At 40.1% G+C, this 26,001-nt stretch overlaps 3 protein-coding genes across 3 annotated transcripts in view; all 3 read left to right on the forward strand.

Annotated features, from left to right (window-relative positions):
• Positions 1-26,001, forward strand: part of LOC142984784 (uncharacterized) — a 391,275-nt gene that overhangs the window by 147,945 nt on the left and 217,329 nt on the right. The gene's annotated exons all lie outside the window — the stretch shown is intronic.
• Positions 1-26,001, forward strand: part of LOC142984921 (uncharacterized) — a 78,433-nt gene that overhangs the window by 19,582 nt on the left and 32,850 nt on the right. The window contains exon 2 of the mRNA XM_076132804.1: positions 16,071-17,352. Coding sequence (XP_075988919.1) covers positions 16,075-17,352 — 1,278 coding nt within the window. The 5' untranslated portion in view covers positions 16,071-16,074. The remainder of the gene's footprint in view (positions 1-16,070; positions 17,353-26,001) is intronic.
• LOC142984736 (uncharacterized) lies at positions 4,597-5,130 on the forward strand. Its single transcript, XM_076132493.1, has one exon. It carries the CDS (start codon positions 4,597-4,599, stop codon positions 5,128-5,130), a length of 534 nt encoding a protein of 177 aa, XP_075988608.1.

Here is a 26,001-nt window from a genome sequence, read left to right on the forward strand (position 1 = left end):
CAGGTAACTGTGTTGTGGAGGTCCGATAGGCAGACGCTCCATGTACATTACTGGTATTCAGCTGAATCCGGTGAGACTGGAAGCCGACTCCAACATAGTTGGAAGGAAGGCTAGACTGATGATGTATGTAATCCTTTGGCTATAACACAAAGAATGACAAATAAATAAATATTTTGACATTAAAATTATCATGCTTAATTAAAAGCCTTTAAAATCTTGACATTGAACCGTCAATGTCAGTAATAATTCACAATTATTAATTATTACTGTCTGATTATTGACAAATGTCATCATTATTACGTCATACGTAATTATGTACTTTAAATTTACATTTCATTTTAAGCATTCGGTAGTGCATCCGTTTGATAACAGAAAATGTAAGTAAATATGTATGAAATACTCCTTTGCTGTTACATTGGACAACTCACACACGGTTATTTGGTTCCAAACTAAGCAGAGCTTGTACTATGGTAACCAAATAACTGATAAACATACTTGTATACTTCTAAATACATACTTATATAGATAAATTGACATCCAGGCTCAGAATAAATACTCGTGCTCATCACACAAAGATTTGTCCCGGGTAGGATTTGAACCCACCACACGTGTCTCTTTGGTTGTTGCGGCGAGGTGACCGCTTAAACCACTGCGCCAAACGTGCAGTTAAATTAGAACAACAGAATTAAATTAATAACATTTTGTACGACCTGGAAATTGAACGCAGGATCTCGTGTTTAGCAGTCGGATACACTACCAACTGCGCCGCAAATGCAGTTGTAATAATGTTTCGTGATATTTTATTTATTGCAATATTTTATTCATACAACTAGCTTGACCCGCGCAACTTCGCTTGCGTCACATAAGAAAATCATATTTTTTTTTTTGTAACATTCTTCACTGGTACTCTGCACCTATTGGTCGTAGCGTGATGATATATAGCCTATAGCCTTCTTCGATAAATGGGCTATCTAACACTGAAATATTTTTTCAAATCGGACTAGTAGTTCCCGAGATTAGCGCGTTCAAACAAACAAACAAACAATCAAACAAACTTAGAACTTAGACTTAAAAATTAGTATAGATTTTTCCAAAGACCACTATTAAAATGAATATGTAAATTTAAGTAAAAGTTCGCGTGACTTTTTATTTATTTTGTTTTTTTAAAACTGTTAAGTGTGAGTAGGTAATATATTGATTCAATTTGTTTTATTTTTAAATAATTGACTTGAGTAATAAAAATGATTTTATAAAATCATGTTTATATATAAATTCTCGTAATAATAAGTTTCTGGTTTAATAATAATAGGTAAACAAATCGCTTTTAAGTTGTCAGATTTTTACTAATGCTAAGTCTTGATTTTTTGCATTAAAATAATAGATTATACTAATAAAATTATACAAAATATTATATTCTGCGACTATGTAAAAATATTGAAATAAATAAATTCAAATATTCTTGAGCTTAGTACAATTTTTGTCAATTTTTATGATATGGTTAGTGGTCAACCTAGTGTCAAAGTTGTTCAAGCCGCCCGAAGGCCTTTGACGTGGCTTAACGACTGTTATCTTATTTGATCGACTTTTTACGTGCCCTCTGAAGCACGGAGACGCCCAGTTCAATCACCACTATGCTCACCCATCTATGAAATGACCGCGGCAAGGTTTGCTTAACCTGACCGGTGAGCGCAACTGGCTATGGGTACATAAATGAATATTTTATTATCAACTAGCTGACCCGCGCAACTTCTCTTGCGTCACATAAGAGAGGATGAGCCAAAATTTTCCCCATTTTTGTAACAATTTTTTGCCGGTACTCTGCTCCTATTGGTCGTAGCGTGATGATATATAGCCTATAGCCTTCCTCGATAAATGGGCTATCTAACACTGAAAGAATTTTTCAAATCGGACCAGTAGTTCCTGAGATTAGCGAGTTCAAACAAACAAACTCTTCAGCTTTATAATATTAGTATAGATGATGGGTAAATTCCGCAGGGTGGGTGTTGTAACCACTGCGCAACGGTTACGTCAGTAAAGGTAAACAAGCGAACATCGAACCTGTTTGACGGGAGAAATACCGAAGATAATGAATCGTTGTATAAGTCATGTTTCAATATGTTGACAAAAGCCAAAATTTTATATTCAAGCTTGTAAGATGGTGTAAGTAATAACTGCATGTGATACTAGTGGCCGCTCGCGACTTCGTCTGCGAACGTAAACTGAATAACTAAGTCGCTTCCGCGAACTTCTTCTTCTTATCGTATGGTTAGTGGTCAACCTAGTGTCAAAGTTGTTCAGGCTGCCCGAAGGCCTTTGACGTGGCTTAACGACTGTTATCTTAATTGACAACAACCGGGACCGACTTTTTACGTGCCCTCCGAAGCACGGAGACGCCCAGTTCAAATACCACTATGCGGTCACCCATCTATGGAATGACCGCGCCAAGGGTTGCTTAACCCACAGATCGTTTACCGACCGGTGAGCGCAACTGGCTATAGGCGTCTTATACCACACTTATACCACAGGATAGCACCAAAGACACTGTGCTTAAGTGAAGTGCTACTAGCATAGTGATGATATACTTAATATATGTAGCTTGAAAATAAAATGATTTATTTATTATTTATTAAATTCCATTTTATAATATTTTATTGTTGATCTTTCATACAAAAGATTTCCTCCTTTTTACCCAAAACTACTGAACAGATTTTGATGAATTTGGTACACAGTTAGTTTATAGCCTGGATTAAAATGTAGGATACCTTAAACCCCGAGAAACCTTCGCACGTGGATAAAGTAACGGATAAAAACTAGCAGTTAACGATATAAACAAATTCTCTTTATTATTTTATTCAACATAGTAATTATTTTAAGTAAAGTCAATATTATACAAACTCAAAAATGACTAAACATTTTTTGGAAAAAAAATTACGTACGATCTCCGGTTAAAGGTTATTTTTGTGAGAAATCTAATAAACAAACGTTTATCTAATTAAACTAATTAAGTAATTAGCCGGGAATCGACCTTAGAACACTTATCAAGGCTGTCAAAATACGGGGATTCTCTTAAAACAAATATTTTTATTAAATACGGTTCAATGACCTTGACACACAAACCTTGTAAGCCTACATAAGTACATATTTACTTAGTACATAGAAAACGACAATACACACTTAGCCCTTTAGATAAGTATTTTTCAGTACCTCGATTCTCTACCACTATCGACTACCGACAACCGGCTAGCTATCGACATTTGACATTTAGAATGTACTGCCAAAATGTTTCCTACGACACCCGTCAAAGGCGCTGATCAATACCTCGATTCTCTACCACTATCGACTACCGACAACCGGCTAGCTATCGACATTTGACATTTAGAATGTACTGCCAAAATGTTTCCTACGACACCCATCAGAGGCGCTGATCAGACTTTCATACAAAATTTCTCGATGACAGTTCGGTTGTCGGTAGTCGATAGTAATAGAGAATCGAGGCACAGTTCATTAAATTCTACTAATATTATAAATGCGAAAGTCTGTGAGAATAGTTGGATATATGTTTGTTACTCTTTTACGAAAAAACGACTGGATGAAATTTGATAAAATTTGGTATACAAATAGTTTACTGAGCTGTAGTCCTTTGTTGCACATAAATGTACTGACTAGTTATAAAGTTCTGTATTTGTGATGTTTCTTTATGTGTAACAAAAATAAATGGTTTAAATGGCTTATAACCTGGATTAACATAAGGTATACTTTCACCCTGCGAATCTTTTCATGCGTACGAAGTCACGGGCAAAAGCTATACTTTTAATAATACTATAAATGCTAAAGTTTGTAAGTATAGGTGTATGTTTGTTACTCAATCACTTCAAAACTACTACCTTGATTTAAATGAAATTTGGCACACATATAGTTTACAACCTAGACTAACACATAGAATACTTTTTACCCCGGAAAAATAACGCGGACGGAGTCACAGACTGAAGTTAGTACTATACAAGGATGATATCACACATGTATTACAAACTTTCACTCATTGAAAATGAAAGTATTGTGATAAAGGCTTCATTACAATGTTGTAAGGTTTCAAGGCTCTTAAATTGTTACTTTCCAAAACTTTCTAAGGGACTGAATTAATTTCTTAAAACTGTAGTCTTTACTACTGTGTAGTCTCTGGTTTGGAATCCCAGATTAAAAAAATATCAATATATTAGATCGGGGAAAAAGTCTTTTCGCATTATAGTATGTATGAACTTGTAACAAAATCTTTTCTCTACACAAAATAGCTCGATATTTGAGCACCTCACGAGCTCACTGAAAAAAACCTATTAAAACGTGTATTAATTTGTGATTCTTGAAGCCAAAAAGATTTAACATGCTTTTTTAAACAAGGAGGAACTCAATATGTATAAGATGGCCACCCATCCACACATCAACCTCGGCAAGCATAATCGAAGGATCGAAACTTACGTCTGTTACTTACTTAGCCAATAGTTCCTCTACACTGATTTGTCATAACACCTATGAATAATGCAGGCCCATCTATAGTTAGGGGATGTCGCAAAGGTCTCCAGGCCTGTTAAGTCCGCAGAGATGCGGGTACTGGGCCTGGACGACTCAGCTTCCCCCGAGGAGGTTTCGGCAGCTGTAGCGCGTGCCGGGGGCTGTAGCGTGCAGGCAGTCTCCTGCGGGAAGGTCCAACGGGACCCGAGGGGCCTGGGTACGGCCTGGATCCGGTGCCCGGTCGCGGCTGCCAAAAAGGTGGCTGAGGCCGGCAGGTTGTTAGTGGGCTGGGTTTCGGCTCGAGTTAAGGTAGCCGAGCCCAAGCCTATCCGATGCTATAAGTGCCTTTGCACTGGCCACACAAGGGCCAAGTGCATTTCAGAGGTTGACCGCAGTGATGTCTGTTTCCGCTGCGGTCAGCTCGGCCACAAGGCGGCCATGTGCTCCGCAAAGCCTAACTGCGTCATCTGCGCTGCTGCCAAAAAGACAGCAGGGCATAAACTGGGAGGTCCGGCGTGCGCCAATCCTAAGCTCAAGTTGACCACGAAGCCCTCTTCTACAATTAACGGAAGGGGTCGAGATGAACCGTCTGGTGTGGAAGAAGTCGCAATGGTCGTGGCATAAATATGGCCACATTGTGCTTCCTCCAGGCGAATTTGAACCACTGCGCCGCTGCTCAGGACCTGTTTGTCCAAAGCATGGCGCAGTGGCAATTACATATAGGAGTAGTCGCTGAGCCGTATCGAATTCCTTCCCGCGACGACTGGGTTGGGGATATGGACGGCTTGGTGGCTCTTTACAGACAGACCTCCGCTGGCTCGCCTCCCTTCGAAAAGGTAGCGAAGGGTAGGGGGTGCGTGGCGGCGTCTGTAGGGACAATCGTTGTCGTCGCCTGCTACTGCACGCCCAACTGCCGCCTATCCGACTTCGAGGAGTTCCTCGTAGAGGTCAGCAGGCTGGTGAGGTGGGGCCAGCAGACTCAAGTGATAGTCGCTGGGGATTTCAACGCCAAGTCGGAGGTCTGGGGTTCCCCGGCAACATCCGTGCGGGGTAAAGCCCTTGAGGAGTGGGCTGCGGCATCCGGGCTGGTCTTCGCGAACCGGGGCTCGGTCAACACATGCATGCGACATAATGGTGGCTCGATCGTTGATCTGACGATAGTTAGTACTGCCCTTGCGCGACGTGTCCAGGGGTGGCAAGTGCTGGAAGGGGAGGAAACTCTATCAGATCACCGGTATATCCGATTTGAGGTTCTCTCCTCTCCAGCCACACTGAGTATTCCGGATCGAGCACCGCGTGAGGCTGGTCCGAGGTGGGTGCTGGGTCGACTCGATCGCGAGCGTCTGGTTGAGGCCGCCTTAGTGCAGGCGTGGAGCAGTGCGCCGGAGGGCCCGACTGATATAGAGTCGGAGGCCGCCGGACTGGTTTCCGCAATGTCGAGTGTCTGCGATGCGGCCATGCCGCGCGCTCGCCTAAACTCGCCGAGACGCCAGGCGTACTGGTGGTCACCGGAACTTGCGCAATTGCGAGCAGCCTGCGTGTCGGCACGACGCCGGTACGCCCGCAGCAGGCGTCGTCGCCGCGATGAAGCCCGCGAGGCGGTACTCTATGCCGCGTACGTAGAGTGCCGTAAGACTCTTACAGCGGCTATAAGGGATTCCAAGCGGACGGCCTGGGAGGAGTTCTTGCAAACGCTGGAACTCGATCCATGGGGGCGGCCTTACAGACTGGTGCGGGCGAAATTACGCCCCTGGGCTCCTCCCGTGACGGAAAGCCTCCAGCCGGAACTTCTCCAGCAAGTGGTGTCCACACTGTTCCCGGACCGCGGAGGGCACACTCCCCCATCCATGACAGCGGAGGGAGTAGTCCTTGAGGAGGAGGCGGTCATGCCAGAGTTGACCCTGACCGAGTTGCGTTTGGCGGTGGCCAAATTTAAAGGTCGTAATACTGCCCCGGGGCCTGACGGCATTCCAGGTCGCATCTGGGCGCTGGCCTTGCCTGACGCGCTTGAGACCCGTGCGCTGCAGCTGTTCTCCACGTGTCTGGAGCAGGGTTGTTTTCCGCGTCAATGGAAGTCCGGAAAATTGGTCCTTATTAGGAAGGAAGGGCGCCCTCACGATTCGCCTTCGGCGTACCGGCCTATTGTTCTGCTCGATGAGGTGGGTAAGCTTTTTGAGCGCCTTTTGGCAGCCCGCCTCACAGAACATTTAGAGGAGCATGGGCCGGACCTGAACGAACGTCAGTTCGGGTTTCGCCGGGGTCGATCAACCATTGACGCAGTCTCGCGGGTGCGCGCTCTGACCAAGGAGGCGGTAGAGGGGCGAGGTGTGGTGGTGGCGGTATCCTTGGACATCGCCAATGCGTTCAACACACTCCCTTGGGGTTGTATTGAAGAGGCATTAAAATACCACCGCGTGCCGGAGTACCTGCGGAGGGTGTTGTCTTCTTACCTCTCCGACAGGTACATAGTCTACCCGGCGCGCGATCGGTGGTACCGGACGGCAGTCACGTGCGGTGTTCCACAAGGGTCGGTTTTGGGGCCGACTCTGTGGAACATTGGCTATGACTGGGTGCTGCGGGCTCAGCTCGAGACAGGGATCGGCGTAACATGTTACGCTGACGACACCCTCGTCACAGCCCACGGCAATACCCATCGCGAGGCGGCTGTTTTGGCCACGGCGGGCGTCGCATCTATTGTCGGCCGTATCAGAGCTCTTGGCCTTAACGTTGCTCTGGACAAGTCTGAGGCTATCGTTTTCCACGGGCCCCGAAATGCGCCGCCAGACGGGGCGCATATAGTGGTCGGAGGGGTTACCATTGGCATTGGCAGGGCGATGCGGTATCTCGGCATCGTCCTGGATAGCCGGTGGAACTTTAAAGACCACTTTCGACGCTTAGCACCTCGAATAATTGGTGCTGCAGGGGCCCTGGGGCGCCTGCTTCCAAATATCGGGGGCCCAGGTGACGTTTGTCGTCGGCTCTACACGGGTGTGGTGAGATCCATGGCCCTTTATGGTGCTCCCATCTGGGCTGACGCGCTGCGCCGCGAGAACATCGCGGTTTTGCGAAGGCCACAGCGTGTACTCGCCATCAGGGCCGTGAGGGGCTACGCCACCGTGTCCTTTGAGGCAGCATGCGTCCTCGCGGGGACTCCCCCGTGGGATCTGGAAGCCAAAGTCTTGGCGGACGTTTACCGCCGGACAGCGGAGGCCAGGGCCCGGGGGACCGGTCTGGAGCTGGAGACCATTGCACGGTGGAGACAAGAGTCTCGCCGAGATGTTCTCCGGACCTGGACCGAGCGGCTGGAGGATCCGAGCGCCGGGGTGTTAACCATCGGCGCCATCCGGCCGGTCCTTTCTGAGTGGACAAGTAGGGGGCACGGTACGATCGCTTACTGCCTTACACAGGTCCTTAGCGGCCACGGCTGCTTCGGTCGATACCTGTGGAAGGTGGCACGGAGGGAGCCGACGGCAGAGTGCCATCATTGCGGCGCAGTGGAAGATACGGCAGCGCACACGCTTTCGGAGTGTGCGGCGTGGACTGAACAGAGGGCGCGTCTTGTTGCGGTGGTGGGCGCCGATTTGTCGCTGCCGGCCGTCGTCAGGGCCATGGCGTGCGACGCCTCGGCATGGAGGGCGATGTCGACCTTTAGCCAGGAGGTGATATCGCGGAAGGAGGAGGCCGAAAGGGCGCGCGAGGTTGATCCTCTTGCCGCCCAGATGCGTCGCCGCCGGGCAGGTCGCCGGCGGCTGGCGCACGATCGGCGCATCCCCCCTTAGTGAGGACCTTGGGCGGCGGCTATGGGGACGCCGCCGTCCAGTTAATAGGTCCTCTCGAGGGTTGCCGATACGCTGTTGTGTTCGGCCTATCGGCATGTGGAGTTAAAGGCTGGGCAGCCTCTGTGAGGAACCCCTAAATTGGGGTGTCCGCGAGGCGTGCGGCTTGTGGTACATGCTTCGGCAGTTATCCCGCCGCACGCCGCCACAAGCGGCCGTGAGGACACACGTGGCGGTTTAGTGGGTATGCCTGCCCTTCTGGCGGGAGAGCCCCACATAACCCTGCACTCCACCCAGGGTGCAGGTGTATGCTTAATGCATTAGCCACGTTAAAAAAAAAAAAAAAAAAGGCCCATCTATAGTGCTTAAACTACAGTACAGGGCGTCCTAGGTCGTCTTATACGCATTGAGTAGGCAGCGAGGACGAACGAAAGTACAATAGTGGGCAGGGCTTAACTACAGTCGCAGATATGATATGGAAACCGTATTTAATAACTCTTGTTAATAGACTTATATCAAATTGGAGACACCACCGTTCGGTTAACTGTGGGTTAAGCAAACGTTGGCGCGGTCATTCTATAGATGGGTGACCGCATAGTGGTATTTGAACTGGGCGTCTCAGTGTTGCGGAGGGCACGTAAAAAGTCGGTCCCGGTTGTTGTCAACTAAGATAACAGTTGTTAAGCCACGCCAAAGGCTTTGCGGGCGGCTTGAACAACTTTGACACTAGGTTGACCACTAACCATACGGTAGGTAGGTAGATAGATAGAGACATGAGGAGCTAGTGGCACAATAAAAGCCTGACAAATCGCCATCTGAGGTTAAGCTATGCTTGCCGAGGTTGTGTTGTGAATGGATGACGATCTTATTCATATCGAGTTCACCCGTGTTTCGAAAAGCACGTTTAATTGTGGGTCCTGGCTGTCGTTTTTAAAGATCTTTGAGAGTCGTTACTAGTAGTCAGAAGCTTTAAAGTCTGATAACCAGTCTTACCGAAGGGTATCGTGTTATATCCTAGATAACTGGGTTGTGGAGGTCCGATAGGCTGTTGCTACATGTAAAATACTGGTATTCAGCTGCATCCGGTGAGACTGGAAGCCGACTCCAACATAGTTGGAAGAAAGGCTAGACTAAAAGAATTTAGTAGTATTTGATAATATACTTTGAAGCAAGTAATTTAATAAATGAAACTTACATCAGAAAAATGACAAAATTGTCCTTCAAAATTAATTAAAATGATATCAAATTACTTGATTCCGTCTAATTAAATGAATTTCTCAACTGAAGATCTCTCGTATAGTTCATTAAGTTTGAATAATTTAAATTTATTTATTGCTAGTTAAGTAATACTAGGCTTCTAAGCTGTCAGCGCCTGATTGATTAGTTTAAAGGTTAAGCAATGTTACACAAGCATGAAATATGGATGCGTGTCAAAATATATAGGGGAGTTACTGATTGATAGGTTTTTACCGACTTTAAAAATTTGGCTCACAATTTAGTCTGTATGTGTGTTGTTATCTCGTGTTTGGCTGAACTGATTTTGATGCGGTTGTATGAAAAGTATACAATAGACTTTGTTTGTTTTAGAATTGTAACCGACTTTTAAAAAGTAGGTTCTAAGTTTGACCTCTATGTATATCATGGCGTACACTCTCTCTCAAATTTGAAGGAGACCCTAACCCAGCATTGGGATAGTAATGAGTTAAAAAAAAATTATTTGATACTTTTTACTGTATCTGTACATTTGGCGCAGTGGTTAAAATTATCACTCCGCCGTAATTATCGTAGAAGTCGCTTGTTGTGGGTTAGAATCCCACTCGGAGCAAATATTTGTGTGATGAGCACGAGTATTTTTCTGAGCCTGGTTGTTAATGTATCTATATAATTATGTATTTAGAAGTATATAAGTATGTTTTAGTTATTTGGTTACTACAGTACAAGCTTTGCTTAGTCCCATAATATTAATTTATTTTGTCTATTTTTTTTTCAACGAGTAGAAAAAAATGAATAACATACTTTATATTATATTATAGCTTTTTCTATGAAACACGGTTTTAGCCACACCTACACAGTTACATTACTATATTCAATGCTTATTTTCATTACTGTGTTATGCAAAACAGTGCTAATAATATAAGCATATAATGATTTCACTTTTTGTCAAAGAAATGGTCGTTATGACGTTATTCTTGTGGGATGATTGATCGATCATTGTGTATAGCGGTTAAAGTGATAAGTATGTTTAGTGCTGTGGTTGGTTGTCGTAAATTCGATTCTTGCAAGGAACAAATTGTTTTTCAAATTTACTCATGATCAATTTTATCAAAATCCGTATATTTTTTTTGGTAAAGCGCAACTAACATACATAACATACGCTCATTTATACAAACTTTTAGATCCAAAATTTATATTTTTAATAGGATTATCATCTAAATGAATACGAACGATTGTTTGTTATTCAATCACGCCCAAACTGCTGAACGAATTTTAATGAAATTTGGTACTTTAAGGTACGATTCAGACCAACCGGCTCGCGTCGGGCCGGGCCGGGCGGCATTTTACAATGCGGTAAAGAACATTGAAATGTATCAACAGTAAATACAGTTCATATTTGCAAGCAACTTACGCATAGCTATCTCCGTCGGCATCCCGCGACGCGTCGCGACCTGCCGCGACCTGTCGTAGAATGCGTTCGGCTGTCGCGACGGCCGACCGGCCCCGACCGGCTCCGAACGGCGCCGTCGGCATCCAATCGGCTGCCGTCGGGTCCGTTCGGAGCCGGTCAGCTGTGCGTCGTGAAATACGAACGGAGATTACGGTGCAGCAACTAGCGAATCATTGAAGTTGTGTTCTTCAAGCGACAGTTAACATATTAAAATCAAAAATGGATACGGAAGAAAAACTAATTTCTTTAGTCCAGACATATGATTGGATTCCAGCGGACGCTGTCGGCTGCCGCGGCACGCGTGCGGCTACCGCGGCAGCCGTACGCATACCGCAGTAGCGGTACAGCTCCGACGGACGCGTTCGGCTGCCGCGGCACACGTTCGGCTGCCGCGGCACGCGTACGGCTCCGTTCCGATGCGGGCCGACGCTAGCCGGTTGGTCTGAATCGTACCTAACTGATTTTTTTATCTCTATTATTCTGAATTAAGAAAATATAGATAAGGAACACATAGGATACTCTTTACCCGGACGAAGTCGCGTGCAAAACTGCTATTTTGATCGTGTAAAAAGTTTGTGTGATAAATATATTTAAGTTAAACTACACAACACCTTATTCTACAATTCCATAACAAGTTAGCGATAATAAAGTAATAATATAATCTGAATTTAAGAAGAACACCGAGAAACCGGCCCCATCTCACCCACGTACGAGCCAAGGTCGGCCAATATTGGTTCAAAGCTTTGGACAAATATTTGTCCGCTCAATGACATGCCTCCGGCTGTTTGGACAGTATTGTTCATCTTTTGAAGGATAATTAACATAATATCACGACTATGGGTGTAGGCAGAGGTATTTACATCCTACTTGCTATAAACTCTCTTTACTGCATAATTCTTAAGAAACAAAATTCTCTATAGTATTATTTTTAACACAACCCTCGCATTATAAATTGCTCTTTTGTTGCGGGGACTTTTACAAACATACAAACAACGATCACTAAGTACGACCAGATCCGAAACAATTATTTGTGGGTCGCACAAATAATTGTTCCGTGTGGGAATCGAACCCACGACCATCGACGCTTGGGTAACTGCGTGGCGATCTAATCCACTGCGCCACGAAGTGGTTTATCTATATTTACACCCTACTTGCTATCATCTACCTGTTGCACACATCATTTACTGCGTAACATCTACCTGCATGCCAAATTTCAGCTCGATCCGTCCAGTGGTTTGGACTGTGCGTTGATAGATCACTATGTCAGTCAGTCACCTTTGAGTTATATTATATACTAGCTGACCCGCGCAACTTCGCTTGCGTCACTTAAGAGAATGAGTCAATTTTTTCCCCGTTTTTGTAACATTTTTCGTTGCTACTCCGCTCCTAATGACCGTAGCGTGATGTTATATAGCCTATAGCCTTCCTCGATAAATGGGCTATCTAACACTGAAATATTTTTTCAAATCGGACCCGTAGTTCCTGAGATTAGCGTGTTCAAACAAACAAACTCTTCAGCTTTATAATATTAGTATAGATATTTTGATTGCACTTTTTGATCCGATGTGATTTTTTATAAAAAAAACTAGGTGACCCGGCAAAGGGGGCTTAGGGGTATGAAAAATAGATGCTGGCCTATTCTCAGACCTGCTTAATATGCTCACAAAATTTCATGAGAATCGGTCAAGCCGTTTCGGAGGAGCACGTTAACTAATATTGTGACATGGAAATTTTATATATAAGAAGTATAACGTAACGATTAAAACCTATTTTTTACAATACCACATATGGGCCAAACGGAAGAAGGTATTCTTTACCTACTTTGCCCAGCAGTGGGATGTATGTACGTAATATTGCAATATTATAAATGATCTTGACCTCTACAGGCTATGACTCAACAGACGTGCCACGCGTGGGCTTAGCGAGACGAATTGAGTAATAGGCTTAGAGAATACACTTTTTACAAGTATTAAGGTCGGGGAAAAAGTCTTTTCGCATTATAGTATGTATGAACTTGTAATAAAATCTCTTTGGCTTCAAGAATCACAAATAAGTACACGGTTCATTAGGTTTCTTTCAGTGAGCTCGTGAGGTACCCAAATATCGAGCTTTTTTGTGTAAAGAAAAGATTTTATTACAAGTTCATACATACTATAATGCGAAAAGACTTTTTCCCCGACCTAATACTTGTAAAAAGTGTATTCTCTCTCATGTTTGTATGTATGTGTCTATGTATAAATGTATGTATGGAAACCGGTGCTAAAAAGAGTGTCCAAAAATTCCTATGCACAAAATTATCCTTAAAAAATAATTAATTGTGTTACTAAGTTACTGTAAAAAAACGTTATCAAGCAAACATTTTTAATGTCATACTAAAATAAAAAGATTTTTACTTTAAAGCACCTCATTAAAGATTAGTCAGTTTTAATAATAATCTGCAGGTTTTAAATGTCAAAATACTGCATTTGTTATCTAAATGAGAAGCAAACTTGATTTTATTAATAGTATGTTGCGCTTTTAGGCTGAATCGATTTTGATAAAATTTATGAAATTGATAGGTTTCATTCTAGGAGAAAACACAGGTTACTTTTTACATTTTGCAAATAAAACAGAGATTATAAGCTAGTTTTGTAATATATTTTGGTTTCACGTCTAAACTGCTGAACCGATTATGATGAGATTTGAGTAAACGATAGATTATAATTTACAATTGTAATGTATTACAAGAACAATTAACTTATTAAAATAAAATCAAGTTAATTTTAACTAAAACATACTTAAAAAACTGTGTTTAATTTGTAAAAATAATACGTGTAACATTTCTGCTTACCTATTAACAAGAAACAGTCGTAATGTTTACTTAAAAGCCACAAAATATTACATATTTAAGAAGGCACTTGAGTTTTTTCTTAGTATTTGTGTAACACATAATTCTTGAACGCATAATATAACTTGTAAGTAAATATTGAGAAATTCAAGGTTACTTTATATTAATACAAGTTAATTTGTAATTTTACGTCTGTCCGTATGTTTGTATGTTTGTACTTTAACGGGAATATTTTTTCTTCTATCCCCTTTTTCGTAAATTTTTGGGGTAAATTTGGAAAACAAAAGGCCTATGTATGTGCCCAAACTTTTAACTACCTCAATTTTAAAAGTCATCAAAATCCGTTCATTAGTTTAGCAATAAAAGCGTTATAGACTAACAGACTTTCATCTTTTAAACCAGTTTTCAGAATTAACTTAATAAAGTGACTGACCCCCGGTTTCTAAGGTACATTTAGCGGTAGTTTATCTATTCAATAGCATGTTTTTATACAAGTTTTAACGCTATTGAATAGATAAACTACCATTAAATGTACCTCAGAAACCGGGCATTAATCAGCTAATTTTAATTAAAATAAATAAATAAATAAATATAAATATTTTTGGACAATTCATACACGGTCATCTGATTCAAAACTAAGCAGAACTTTAATTAACACTCAAAAGTACTCAACATATTTCGTTAACCAAAAACGCTACAAAATTTAAACGTTAACTTAAATTTGAGCGACGTCTTGACCGTGAACTGAGTTTAAATTCCCAATAATTCCATTTGCATGTGATTAGCATCACGTCTGCCTACCCACTTGTGAATCAAACCACGTATTATCGTTACATCTACGGAAATATACTAAAATATCAGGTCCCTTCACTTTTTGTGCATAGAGACTAAAAATAATCAATTTAGGTGACTATTTGTGCCGAGCAGAAAGCGGGAAGAAATGTTCTTGTTGAAAAGTTACTTAAAAAAATCTTTATATATATAATTCTTCCGTAAATGTGTATGTCACTGAACTTCTCTTAAACGACTGGACCGATTTTGATGAAATTTTTTGTGTGTGTTCAAGGGGATCTGAGAATGGTTTAGATTCACAATTTTGTCCGCTGGATAATGTTTTTTTATTAAATTTTTATGGCAAAGCAACGTTTGCCGGGTCAGCTAGTATAATATAATGACTTATCACCCACAGCTTTGCCATAGAATTTTACTCCCTTTAAAGTAGAATTTCTAAAAATCGTCTCTTATTACACCCTTGTACTCTCTAAGGAATATACTTGCAAATTTCAGCTTCAGCAGTAGTTTTGGCTTTGCATTGTTAGTTAGTCACGCGCTCAACAACTTTTTACTAGCATACATCATAACATTTTGTTATGCCCGTAGGTGTATGAAATGACCTGCGTTTCGCCATTTACACTGATAGCCCCATGTAATAAGGGGCGAGTCTATTGCCATATACCGGACACGATACCCCGGGTTTCGATTTAGAAATATTCTTATATAAATTAGGAAAAACCAATAGCAAAGCTTAACCCATTAATCGGTTTACAGACCGGTTAACGATTGAGTAAAAAAAAACGCTTTAAAAATCAAATCGCTAATCGCTCCGCTTGTACAAGCTCACACCTTTATAGTTTTTTGTAGTTAGACACACATAAATGCCAAATTATCATGCGATTGACTCGAGCATACGTTTTAAAAGATTATAGTTTTAAGATAAACGATTTGGGATCACTTCAAAGACTAGTCAATAAAAATAGATGATTTTGTTTTGTTATTGTATGTATCGAAAGAATTAGGTCCGGTTTCGAAACTACTGGATAACTATCAGATAGGTTATCAGCTGAAATTTAAACAGCTGTTTCTATAAGTTTCATGTAAATTTATCTTGTAGTTAAGTTGTCTACAAGGCTTGCCACACACATATTTGGTTCGGCACGTTTGGGCCGGCAATATTTATCGAATAACAAAACCGACTCGACTCACTTTTTCGGTTTGTGCCGAGTTCATCTATACATAGTCGGTCTTGCCGCCCGGCTAGGCTATTTAATGTCGAATCGAATATGTATTTAGCAAGCCACATTTATATCTAAACTGTGCAACTTATGCCCGATTTCTGAGGTACATATAGCGGCAGTTTATCTATTCAATAGCGTTTAAACTCAAAAATAAAAAAACGCTATTGAATAGATAAACTACCGCCACATGTTCTCAGAAACCGGGCATTACTCTGCCAAAAACATGATTTTTTAAATATTTTCTATTTCGTAATGTAATGTTTTCTTTTTCCTTGTTACAGAACCATGAAGCCACTATTTCCAATAGTGGTAGCCATTTTGGTGGTCGCTGCCAACGCTCACCCTGAACACACCGAAGAGGTGAAAGAACTGGCCAAAAGCAAGGAACCGGTGGTAGAAGCTGAACCATCAGACCCTCAGGAGAGGAAGGAAAGATGCACAGCATGCGCAGGGACTTTAAGCCTTAAGACCCATCAGAATGCCTTAGCAGCTCTCAAAAACCTGCCAAATGCCGAAGTACACACACAACAGTCTTTCGAAGGCTGCTCGTCAGACAAAGGCTGTGCTGGAGTCCAGCTTAAAGATGGTAAACTCGTCAAAAAGTTCGGAAACCTCGACGCCTTTAACGCCGCAGCTGCTGCGAACTCAGGCGGTGAATTCCAGTTCCATCCAGCTAGTGTCTTCGAAGGCAAAGTTGGCGCCGGCGGTCCTTTCTGGTGGATGAACGAAAACTCTCCCTTCAAGAATACTGGAGCCGCTGGTTCAGGGCATTCTGAGAAGTTCAGCAAATTCCAATCGTCTAGTTTTACGAGCTCAAGTAATGGAGGTGCTGGAGGTCTTGATTTGGCTGCCAATCCTTTCCTGAATGGAGAATTCTCGAAACTGTCCGGTGGTTTCACAAGCGGTGGTGCTAACTTTGCTGGTCAAGGTTTTGAAGCCGCTGGAGCTGGAGCGAGCCAAGGCGCTGGATTTGGAGCTGGTTTCGGTGGTAGTCAAGGCGCTGGATTTGGTGCTGCCCAAGGAGCTGGTTTCAGCGCTGGACAAGGCGCTGGATTCGGTGCAGCCCAAGGAGCTGGTTTCGCTGGACAAGGAGGATCATTCGGCAGCGGTTCTCAAAGCAGTTTTGGATCTAACTCGCAATCCAGTTTCGCTGGTGCTCAAAACGGATTCGGAGGCCAAAGTCTTGCTGGCCAAGGTCTTGCTGGCCAAGGAGCCGGTTTAGGAGGTGGTCAAAGCAACTTCAACTCTTTCAACTCAGCCAGCAAGTTCGCTTCAACTGGCTACACCGGTTCCTCACCAGCACCATTCGCGTCAACCGGTTCTAATGTTAACCTGATCCAGAATTCTCAAAAATCCGACTACGACTTCGAACAGCAGCAGCAAACGCAACAGAACATAGATGAGCTGTTCCAAGCTACTGGAAATGTCCAAGCTCATGAGAATACTGGTGGAGATTTGCAGCAGACCTGTTCTGGACAAGGATACATCTGTGTTCATAAGGCTCAGTGCAATAATGGAGTTGTCAATACTAATGGTGGAAGCTTGCTGCAGGCTAATACTCAGGTTAGTGAATATATATTAGATAGCTTTTTTACATAATTGATGTAAGCAAAACCTTATAAGCACTATTCTCGGGTAATTACAAACGTGCGAGATACGTCATAGTCAAAATTAGCGGTGTTAAAATGTTATGACGACCATGGCGCAGTAGTTAAAGTGGTCGCCACGCCGCTACCAGTGTGTCGGGAGGTCGTGTGTTCGATTGCTACACGGAACATATATTTGCGTGATCCATAGATAGTTGTTTTGGGTCTAGTTGTACTTTATGTCCGTTGTTAGCATTTCTTCAGGAACTATTTAAAAGACTTTCTTCAGTTGTCAAGATGTTTTACTCCATCGTTAGAACGACGTATAATAATCTCTAATACCCACATAACTTCGACTAGTGTCAGATTTTAACCCTAAATCATTTGAATAAAATTAAATAAATATTTATTGACTCTCTTAAATAAGTCCAATAATCCATCATCAATTGGTATTTCAAGGGAATTCTTCAAATTCCTATATTTGTGTGTAAAATCGTATTAAATGAAAGACCTTGTGCAGAGGTTTATAAATATTTGGTTGTGTTATAAGCGTTTACTAAGGTTACCATCACGACTGCTATTCTTTGAGTATGAATAGAAAAGGAAGTTTTTTGATATCAATGATTATAATAGAGGAAGGTCTAGGGTTTGAGTCCAAGGTAAATTCTAATGTTCTAAGTGTAAGTTTGTTATGCTATAACAGCTAAATTACTGAACCGATTTTAGTGGAATTTGTGTAAAGTGATATGTGATATCCCGGGGAAGGATATAGGCTACGTTTCCTTTATAAAAATCAACCCTTAGGAGAATTTGCGGGCATGCCTAGTTAGTTAGCTACTAAGGTTAAAATACTTAACCGATTTTAATGAAAATCTGTAAAAAATTGTCTACCGACCCGAGAAGGATATAGGCTACATTTATCCAAAGATAGTCCTGCACAAGCGAATCTGCGGGATAAAGTTAGTTTGTCTAAATTATAGCTTACAGACCCAGACCCAAAAAGGATATAGGCTATATTTTTTCTAAGGTAAAGTTCCACGCAAGTAAATCCGAGGGAAAATGCTAGTTCAATAAAAGACGGAAACATCAAAATTTTGCACATAAATAACTTTAATTATACATAAAAAAACGTATATCATAATATTTATAAAATCTAACAAAAGAATGCTATTAAAACGAATCCATCAATTTCCGATATGATTGTAACAAACAAGCAAACAATATAATTTATAATTGGGAAGATCCGGGTTTGATGCTCGTTTGAGGTTAAAATTGAAAAACCTTGACATTTCAAATAGTTTGTCGCGAATTATACGTTTGTTATAAATTTTGTTTGATAGTTATAGGTGTGGCGTAATAGTTAAAGTGGTTATTGCAATAGTAGTGTTAGGTTCGATTCCCACACGGAAATAATCTTGTGGATTGATTTTGGTTATATGATTTTTTACTTTTTTTTGTATTTTTGTCAACTCTTTATTTCGATATATTATAGTCTTAAAATAATACTTTAGACCGTTCATGCGTCTATTATATGGCTCAGACAAATTTACTGAAATCGGTTCAGCCGCTTTGACGTAAAAGCGAGCGTAAGAAAATATATACAAATTATTTTATTTTATTAAAAAACAAGTAATTTATTTGCCCGACCCGGTAATCGTACCCAAATACTCTACACAGCATACTCTCTACATCAACATTTAAAAGGAATTTAAACAAGTATTTGATATAACAATAATATCTAAGTATCAAATAGTTTTAATTTTGTAATACTACTATCGTGTCAAGGTGGACCGCGGTATTATATAATTAAATGGCCATAGGCTCTTAAATAAACATTATATACTGTCAATCGAATTAATAGGATTTTTGATAATATCATCTATTATTATTTTATTTAAAACTAGCGGGCCGACTTCGTCCGTATAAAGTATGACTCAATCCCATTGATCCCATTCCCGTGGGAATTTCGATCCCATGAATCCTATACGAACATTGTCCCGACAGTTACAAACATATTAAAAAAAGAATTATACATTTCGGTGATTCATTTTTGTTTACATAGACTAGCAGGCAGGCCCGACTTCGTCTGGGTATATTACGATTTTATCCCGTTGATCCCATTCCTGTGGGATATTTGATCCCATGGATCCCAATTAGTTTGGTAACTTGTCTATATTACATAGGACTAACATAACAAATAGCGAAACGTGGACAAAATTCATATATGTATCTTCTACCTACCTTATGCTACAATAAGCGTGATATGAATATTTAAAAAAATATAGCCTTTTTATCCAGAAAAGGGGTTGCTAAACAGTTTCCCATATCTACTTGTCTATCTGTGTGTCTGCCTGTGGCATTATAGCTCCTAAACGGCTGTTACATTGTAGGTAAATACAAAGCTATAGCTCAAATGACATCAATGTAATCCTTTATCATGAGGTGACCAAAAATGGTTGGTCGTTTGTTTCAATCATTAAAGTTTGTACATATATTATTTAATCGTGAGGTTTAAATCAATCTACGTTTGTAAAGACTAGCTTTTAACTGTGAATTTGTTCTTGAAAAGATCTTGGAGATATTTTCCGTGATATTCTTTTAATGATACTTAAAAATAAAGTATTTATTGGCAGTGACACAATTCTTTAAATTACATTTTGTCACTATAAATAAAGTTGACATATAGTCTATATAATGTTAACTGAAAAAGTGGTTCTACCATAACTTCTAGTATAGAAAGTAAGCTATTTTCTTCTCCAGTATGTAAACTATTGCATTGTTAAATTTACACTCAAATTAGTTCAGGTCTTTAACTTGAAAAGCTTAAAATACAAAAGGATTACTGTCACAATAACAATGATAGCCTTTTCCACTCGTATCCACATGAACGAACATGTTTTGTAGCATATATCCTTTCCCGAGATGATATCTATCACTCAGCCAAAATTCATCAAAATCGGTTCAGTAATTTTGCAATAAAAACGTGACAAACAAAACTACTTTAGTATTTACAACATTTATTATATGACTAAATCTTTTTAAATACATCTCTCCCCCTTTAGTCCTAGTGACATTTAAACAAAGTACATATAACAATAGCTACTTAGTCCTAGGTTCGAGACCCGAGTCGTGCATTTCAAATAAGATATATTTAACCCGCATGACCATTTGTTTTGCCATAAATGTGTGTTTGTTAGATTATTTTGAAATTTAAAGGTTTATTGTCTGTTTAGTTGTTTTAAACAGGTCGCAAATGTAAAGATGTTGGTTTGTTTGTGGGTGGTATTCTTTGAAACTGCAAAACCGATTTATTAAATGAATTTATTGTCAGAAAGTTACATTATCGGCTTTGTTTATTATCTTATTAGTTATAATCAAAAACTTAGCAAAGTATTTTTTTTAATATATTAGTTTCTTACTACGATGTTGTTCGTGTGAAAAGATTTCGCGAGGCCTGAAAGTATCCTATGTCTCAATACAGGATATAAATCATCTGTGTACCAAATTCAATCAAAATCCGTTTTATCGTTTTTGCGTAAATTAGTAACACACATACATACATACATAGAGACATCCTTGCAAACTTTCACTTTTATAACATTAATTGAATGTACCTATCTAAAACTGAAGGAATTTTCCAAACCCTCCCAGTAGTTTTTGAGATGCTACCACACAAACTTTTGTACATATTTCTAGAACATTCTTTCTTTATCTACCCTCTATTACGTGGGGTCAGCAGGTTTTCAAGTGACGCAAGCGATGTACGACAAACGCGTAAAGGACATCGAGATTCTTGTGTACGGTTAGCAAAAAGATACAGGCTTTAAACAGAAATATAAAATAAAAGCAAATAAAAACTAACCCACTGATGGTCTTTTCCCTGAATCAGGGAGGGGTAAGGCTCTAAATTAAATAAAAATTTAACCCATTAATGTCCACTGCCCTGCGGGCTTATCACGTATCTCAGTTGACAGCTAGCTAGCGTCAAATTTATGGTCACTTTTCAGTACATTGCTGCTTTGACATAACGTGTTCATCACTATAATCTAAGGGAGAAAACAATGTACAGCATAGTGGCTTTCAAATGCTTGACAACTGAGATACGTGATAGCCCCCCTGCACTGCCCACTGCTGGGCAAAGGTCTCCTCCCGTAATGAGGGAGGGGTTAGCCTCTGAACAATGTAAAAATGTAAAAATATGGCTCATAAATTGCCATTAGAACTTATTATTATATTCACTGAAAAGCAAGTTAAGATTTTAGCATTCTAAGTACACTACAAAATAATTGTGTTCGTTTATAATTCAGGAAATGGTGTTCACTAAAAAAGAAAATCGATGTTGCAAGTTTTTTTTTATTTTTACGTATTATTAATGCAGTGATATCCATTTAAAATAATGATATTAAATGCCTTTTATTATTTCCAATCTAAGTAACTGTATTATTTCTAAAGAAACGACTTACACCAAAATCAAAAACAAAACAACATCTTTTCACTGTACTAAAAAGATATTTTTAACCAAATTTGTTTTGCTATCGCTACACTTAAAACTGCATCAAAATGTTTTCCTTACAATTGGGCAATATGGAAGCTGTCCATTAGTTTGCTGACCCTATTCGTAACTTCACGCTTGTTAACATGCCGTGTGAGCAGTAATACAGTCATAAACATCTTTAACTTAAGTAGTTTCCTAACATGATCAGTAAAGTCGTAAAATTCACTCAAATCTGTTTAGCCGTTTTGGAGTGAAGGAGTGACAAACATACTTATATTTGACTGCCTCCGTGCAGCAGTGGTTTAGGTCACATGGTAGCACCGTGGCCATTGCGTCGGGATATCGTGGGTTCGATTCCCACATGGAACAATTATTTGTGCGATATACTAATAATTGTTCCGGGTCTGGTTGTACTTTGTATGTTTGTAAAAGTGCCCGCGCCACAAGAGCAACTCTTAGTGTCTTTAAAAAAAATAAAGAACTTTCGTGCAGCGTATAGTAAATACAGGATAAATCTTTTATCGTGTTTTTTGTTTATTTAAGGACTATTTTTGATATCACAGCCCTTGTTTCATAACATTTTTTCAGCAATATTAACACAAAATTTCATCATACTCGCTCAGTTCAGCGATTATACCGTTAAGACATAACAGACAGACAGACACTATCGTTATAATATTAGTATTTATGTTTCATACTAGCTGACCCGCGCCAAACGTGCAGTTAAGCATATTGCCATATAGATATACTTTTTAATATTTCACAAAATATCTTTGTTGATAATTTCAACGGATTCGACGATACTGAATGAAGTTGTCAATCATTCGACCTGTCTAATTATAAGTAAAATATTACAATGGCTGCACAACACTGTCTGTTTGTATGTTGCAATAGTATCTATTTCAAAACAGATCGATGTACACGTCAAACTAAACGTGAATGATATATTACTAAAGTTGTTTAGTTAGGGATGCCACTTACTAACTAACTAACACTTCTTATCGTATGGTTAGTGGTCAACCTAGTGTCAAAGTTGCTCAAGCCCGAAGTGCCTCGATTCTCTACTACTATCGACTACCGACAACCGACCTGTCATCGAGAAATTTTGTATGAAAATCTAATCAGCGCCTCTGACGGGTGTTGTAGGAAACATTTTGGCAGTACATTCTAAATGTCAAAATTTCGATAGCTAGCCGGTTGTCGGTAGTCGATAGTGGTAGAGAATCGAGGTACAGTTGCACTTCTTCTTATCGTATGGTTAGTGGTCAACCTTGTGTCAAAGTTGTTCAAGCCCGAAAGGCCTTTGACGCGGCTTAACGACTATTATCTTAATTGAGAACAACCAGGACCGATATTTTACGTGCCCTCCGAAGCACGGAGACGCCCAGTGGCAGTGGTCCACTGGCTATGGGCGCCTCAGTTGCGCTCACCGATCGATAAACAATCTGCGACTTAAGCAACCTTTGGCTCAGTTATTCCATTGATGGGTGACCGCCTAGTGGTATTTGAACTGGGTGGGCACGTAAAAAGTCGGTACCAGTTGTTGTGAATTAAATAACAATCGTTAAGCCAAAGGCCTTCGGGCAGCTTGAACAACTATGACACTAGATTGACCACTAAACATACGAAAAGAAAATAAATAACTAAATAACTAATTTTATTTTAAAACTGGGTAATGCACGTCAGTTTATTACTGTCTAACGGAATCAAACCCACGACCTCCCAACGCAATGGTAGCGGCATGGCAACCTAAACCACTGCGCCAAGTATGCATTTGCAAGATTTTAACTAGTAATGCATTGGTAATAATCTCAAATTACAAAATCCTGTCCGAGTCAGCCCTATCATAGCAAATATCTTTCGATAGGGATCTCAAAGGTATTGCGACAGTACATGTTACTGCGTTACTCCCGGTTGAAGCCGACAAAGTGACCTTTAGTGACCTTTAGTGACATTACTGACCTTTTCATACTTGCACCTTATTTGACATTATTTACGGCTTTACAACGGCTGTCGGTTGATTGGATGAAAATACATAGCGAATACAAAATGTTGGTTTGCAAATCTGATACGATTTCTTACTAGTATCGACTAGCGACTGTTGGCAACTCAGATAAGACGGAGTTTGTACAAAACATTGAACAGCGCCCCTAGCGTATTTTATAAGAACTATCATTTCTTTATTTTTTCAAGTATTTTTATATGTCTAGCACGCAGTAGTTTATTTTCCACAGTTTGATTTAAATAGCTATCGTGTAATATTATAATGTAACGGGTCTTAAACGCGATTTAAAATGAAAGGTTATTTGTTTACCCGACGTTTCGATCAAATTACATCTACCGTAGTCACGGGCGTAAAATAGTTATTAGCAAATACTGATCAGCGCCTCTAGCGTTTTTTATAAGAACTTTTATTTCTTCGGGTCTAGTTGTACTTTGTGTCCGTTGTTTGTATGTTTGTAAAAATCCCCACAACACAAGAGCAGTTCTTTGTGCGAGAGTTGTATTTTGAAGAAAAGAAAAATAAAGAAAAGAACTCATATAAAAATAAATTCACCAATAAACGGTTTTTTTTTTCTCAAGTAACAAAGCACATTTATAAATACACTAGCGGACCCGACAGACGTTGTCCTGTCTACACGTTACTAATAAATTAAAAATTAATTAAAAAAACATTGTCCAGCGGACAAAATTGTGAATCTAAACCATTCTCAGATCATAAAATTCATCAAAATCAGTCCAGTCGTTTAAGAGATGTTCAGTGACATACACACTTACAGAAGAATTATATATATAAAGATACTAAGAAAAATATTCTAAAAATGACGCCAATCAGAAAAAACAAGTTTCTAAAACTGCACTGCTTTATATGCTAATATCGTTTCGTAAACGTATCATCGTATCGAATTGCACAAAGACTAATATTATCTAAGAATTGGTGCAATATGTATTGTGTAACATCTGGCCGAATATCTATGATTAACATACAAAATATTTATTTGAAATCTAGATATTTTAAATGGTTGTTTATGTATCGATATGAGTATGTATTTACAAGTATATAAATATGTTTATCAGTTATTTGGTTACCATAGTACAAGCTCTGCTTAGTTTGGAATCAAATGACCGTGTGTGAGTTGTCCAATGATATTATTTTATTGTCGATTTTCCCTTACTCTTATAGTCCGGTTGGACGGATAACCGACACGACCAGTAGAGGTCAGGCGCAGGACTGTCGATTTTACGTGTTTTCTGAGGTTCGGAGGTATACAGCCTCAATTTCCTAGCTTCGGAGAAATTCTTAACAGAAAGACCTAGGATTCGAACCCGAGTCCCGATATCCGAGTTATTATACACCTCTGCTTCTATCATACTCTAGGTTACCATCGAAAGTATTCCACTGGAAATTAGACATTATAAATGAACACTTTGCCCAACCCGGGAATCGAACCACCCAGACCACAAAGGGTTACATTCATAGGTTAAACGGCTTTACCATGTAACTAACAATCATATTTAAGAAAAACTATATCATTATGTAATCACAATCTAATTAAAAAAGCAAATAAGTAAAGCCATTATATAAAATAGCTATTACGGACAGTGATTATAAAAAATAGGACAAAAACCCGTCTCAGGACACTAAGACAATGGACAATGGTTCGCATGGGACAGTAAAAACGTAATTGGTTTGTTTCCTTGGAACTAGTATAAGAAAAAAAGTTGCGCACCCGGAAATATAGATGGCGTTGTGTAGAAAACTTTCAGGATATGAATCCATACTAATATTATAAATGCGAAAGTAACTCTGTCTGTCTGACTGCTACTCAATCACGCCTAAACTAATGAACCAATTTGGATGAAATTTGGTATGGAGATAATTTGATACCCGAGAAAGGACATAGGCTTCTTTTTACACCGGGAAAATGACGCATTTCCATGGGAAAATTCAGGTGGCGGACGAAGTCGCGGGTAAAAGCTAATTTTATATAAATACTAGCTGACCCGGCAAACGTTGTTTTGCCATATAAATTAACAAAAAATAGTGTCATATAGGGGTAAAAAAAAATAGGTGTTGACCGATTCTCAGACCTACTCAATATGCTTACAAAATTGCATAAGCATCGGTCA

This window comes from Anticarsia gemmatalis, chromosome 28, assembly GCF_050436995.1.
Source record: "Anticarsia gemmatalis isolate Benzon Research Colony breed Stoneville strain chromosome 28, ilAntGemm2 primary, whole genome shotgun sequence".
Lineage (NCBI taxonomy): Eukaryota > Metazoa > Arthropoda > Insecta > Lepidoptera > Erebidae > Anticarsia > Anticarsia gemmatalis.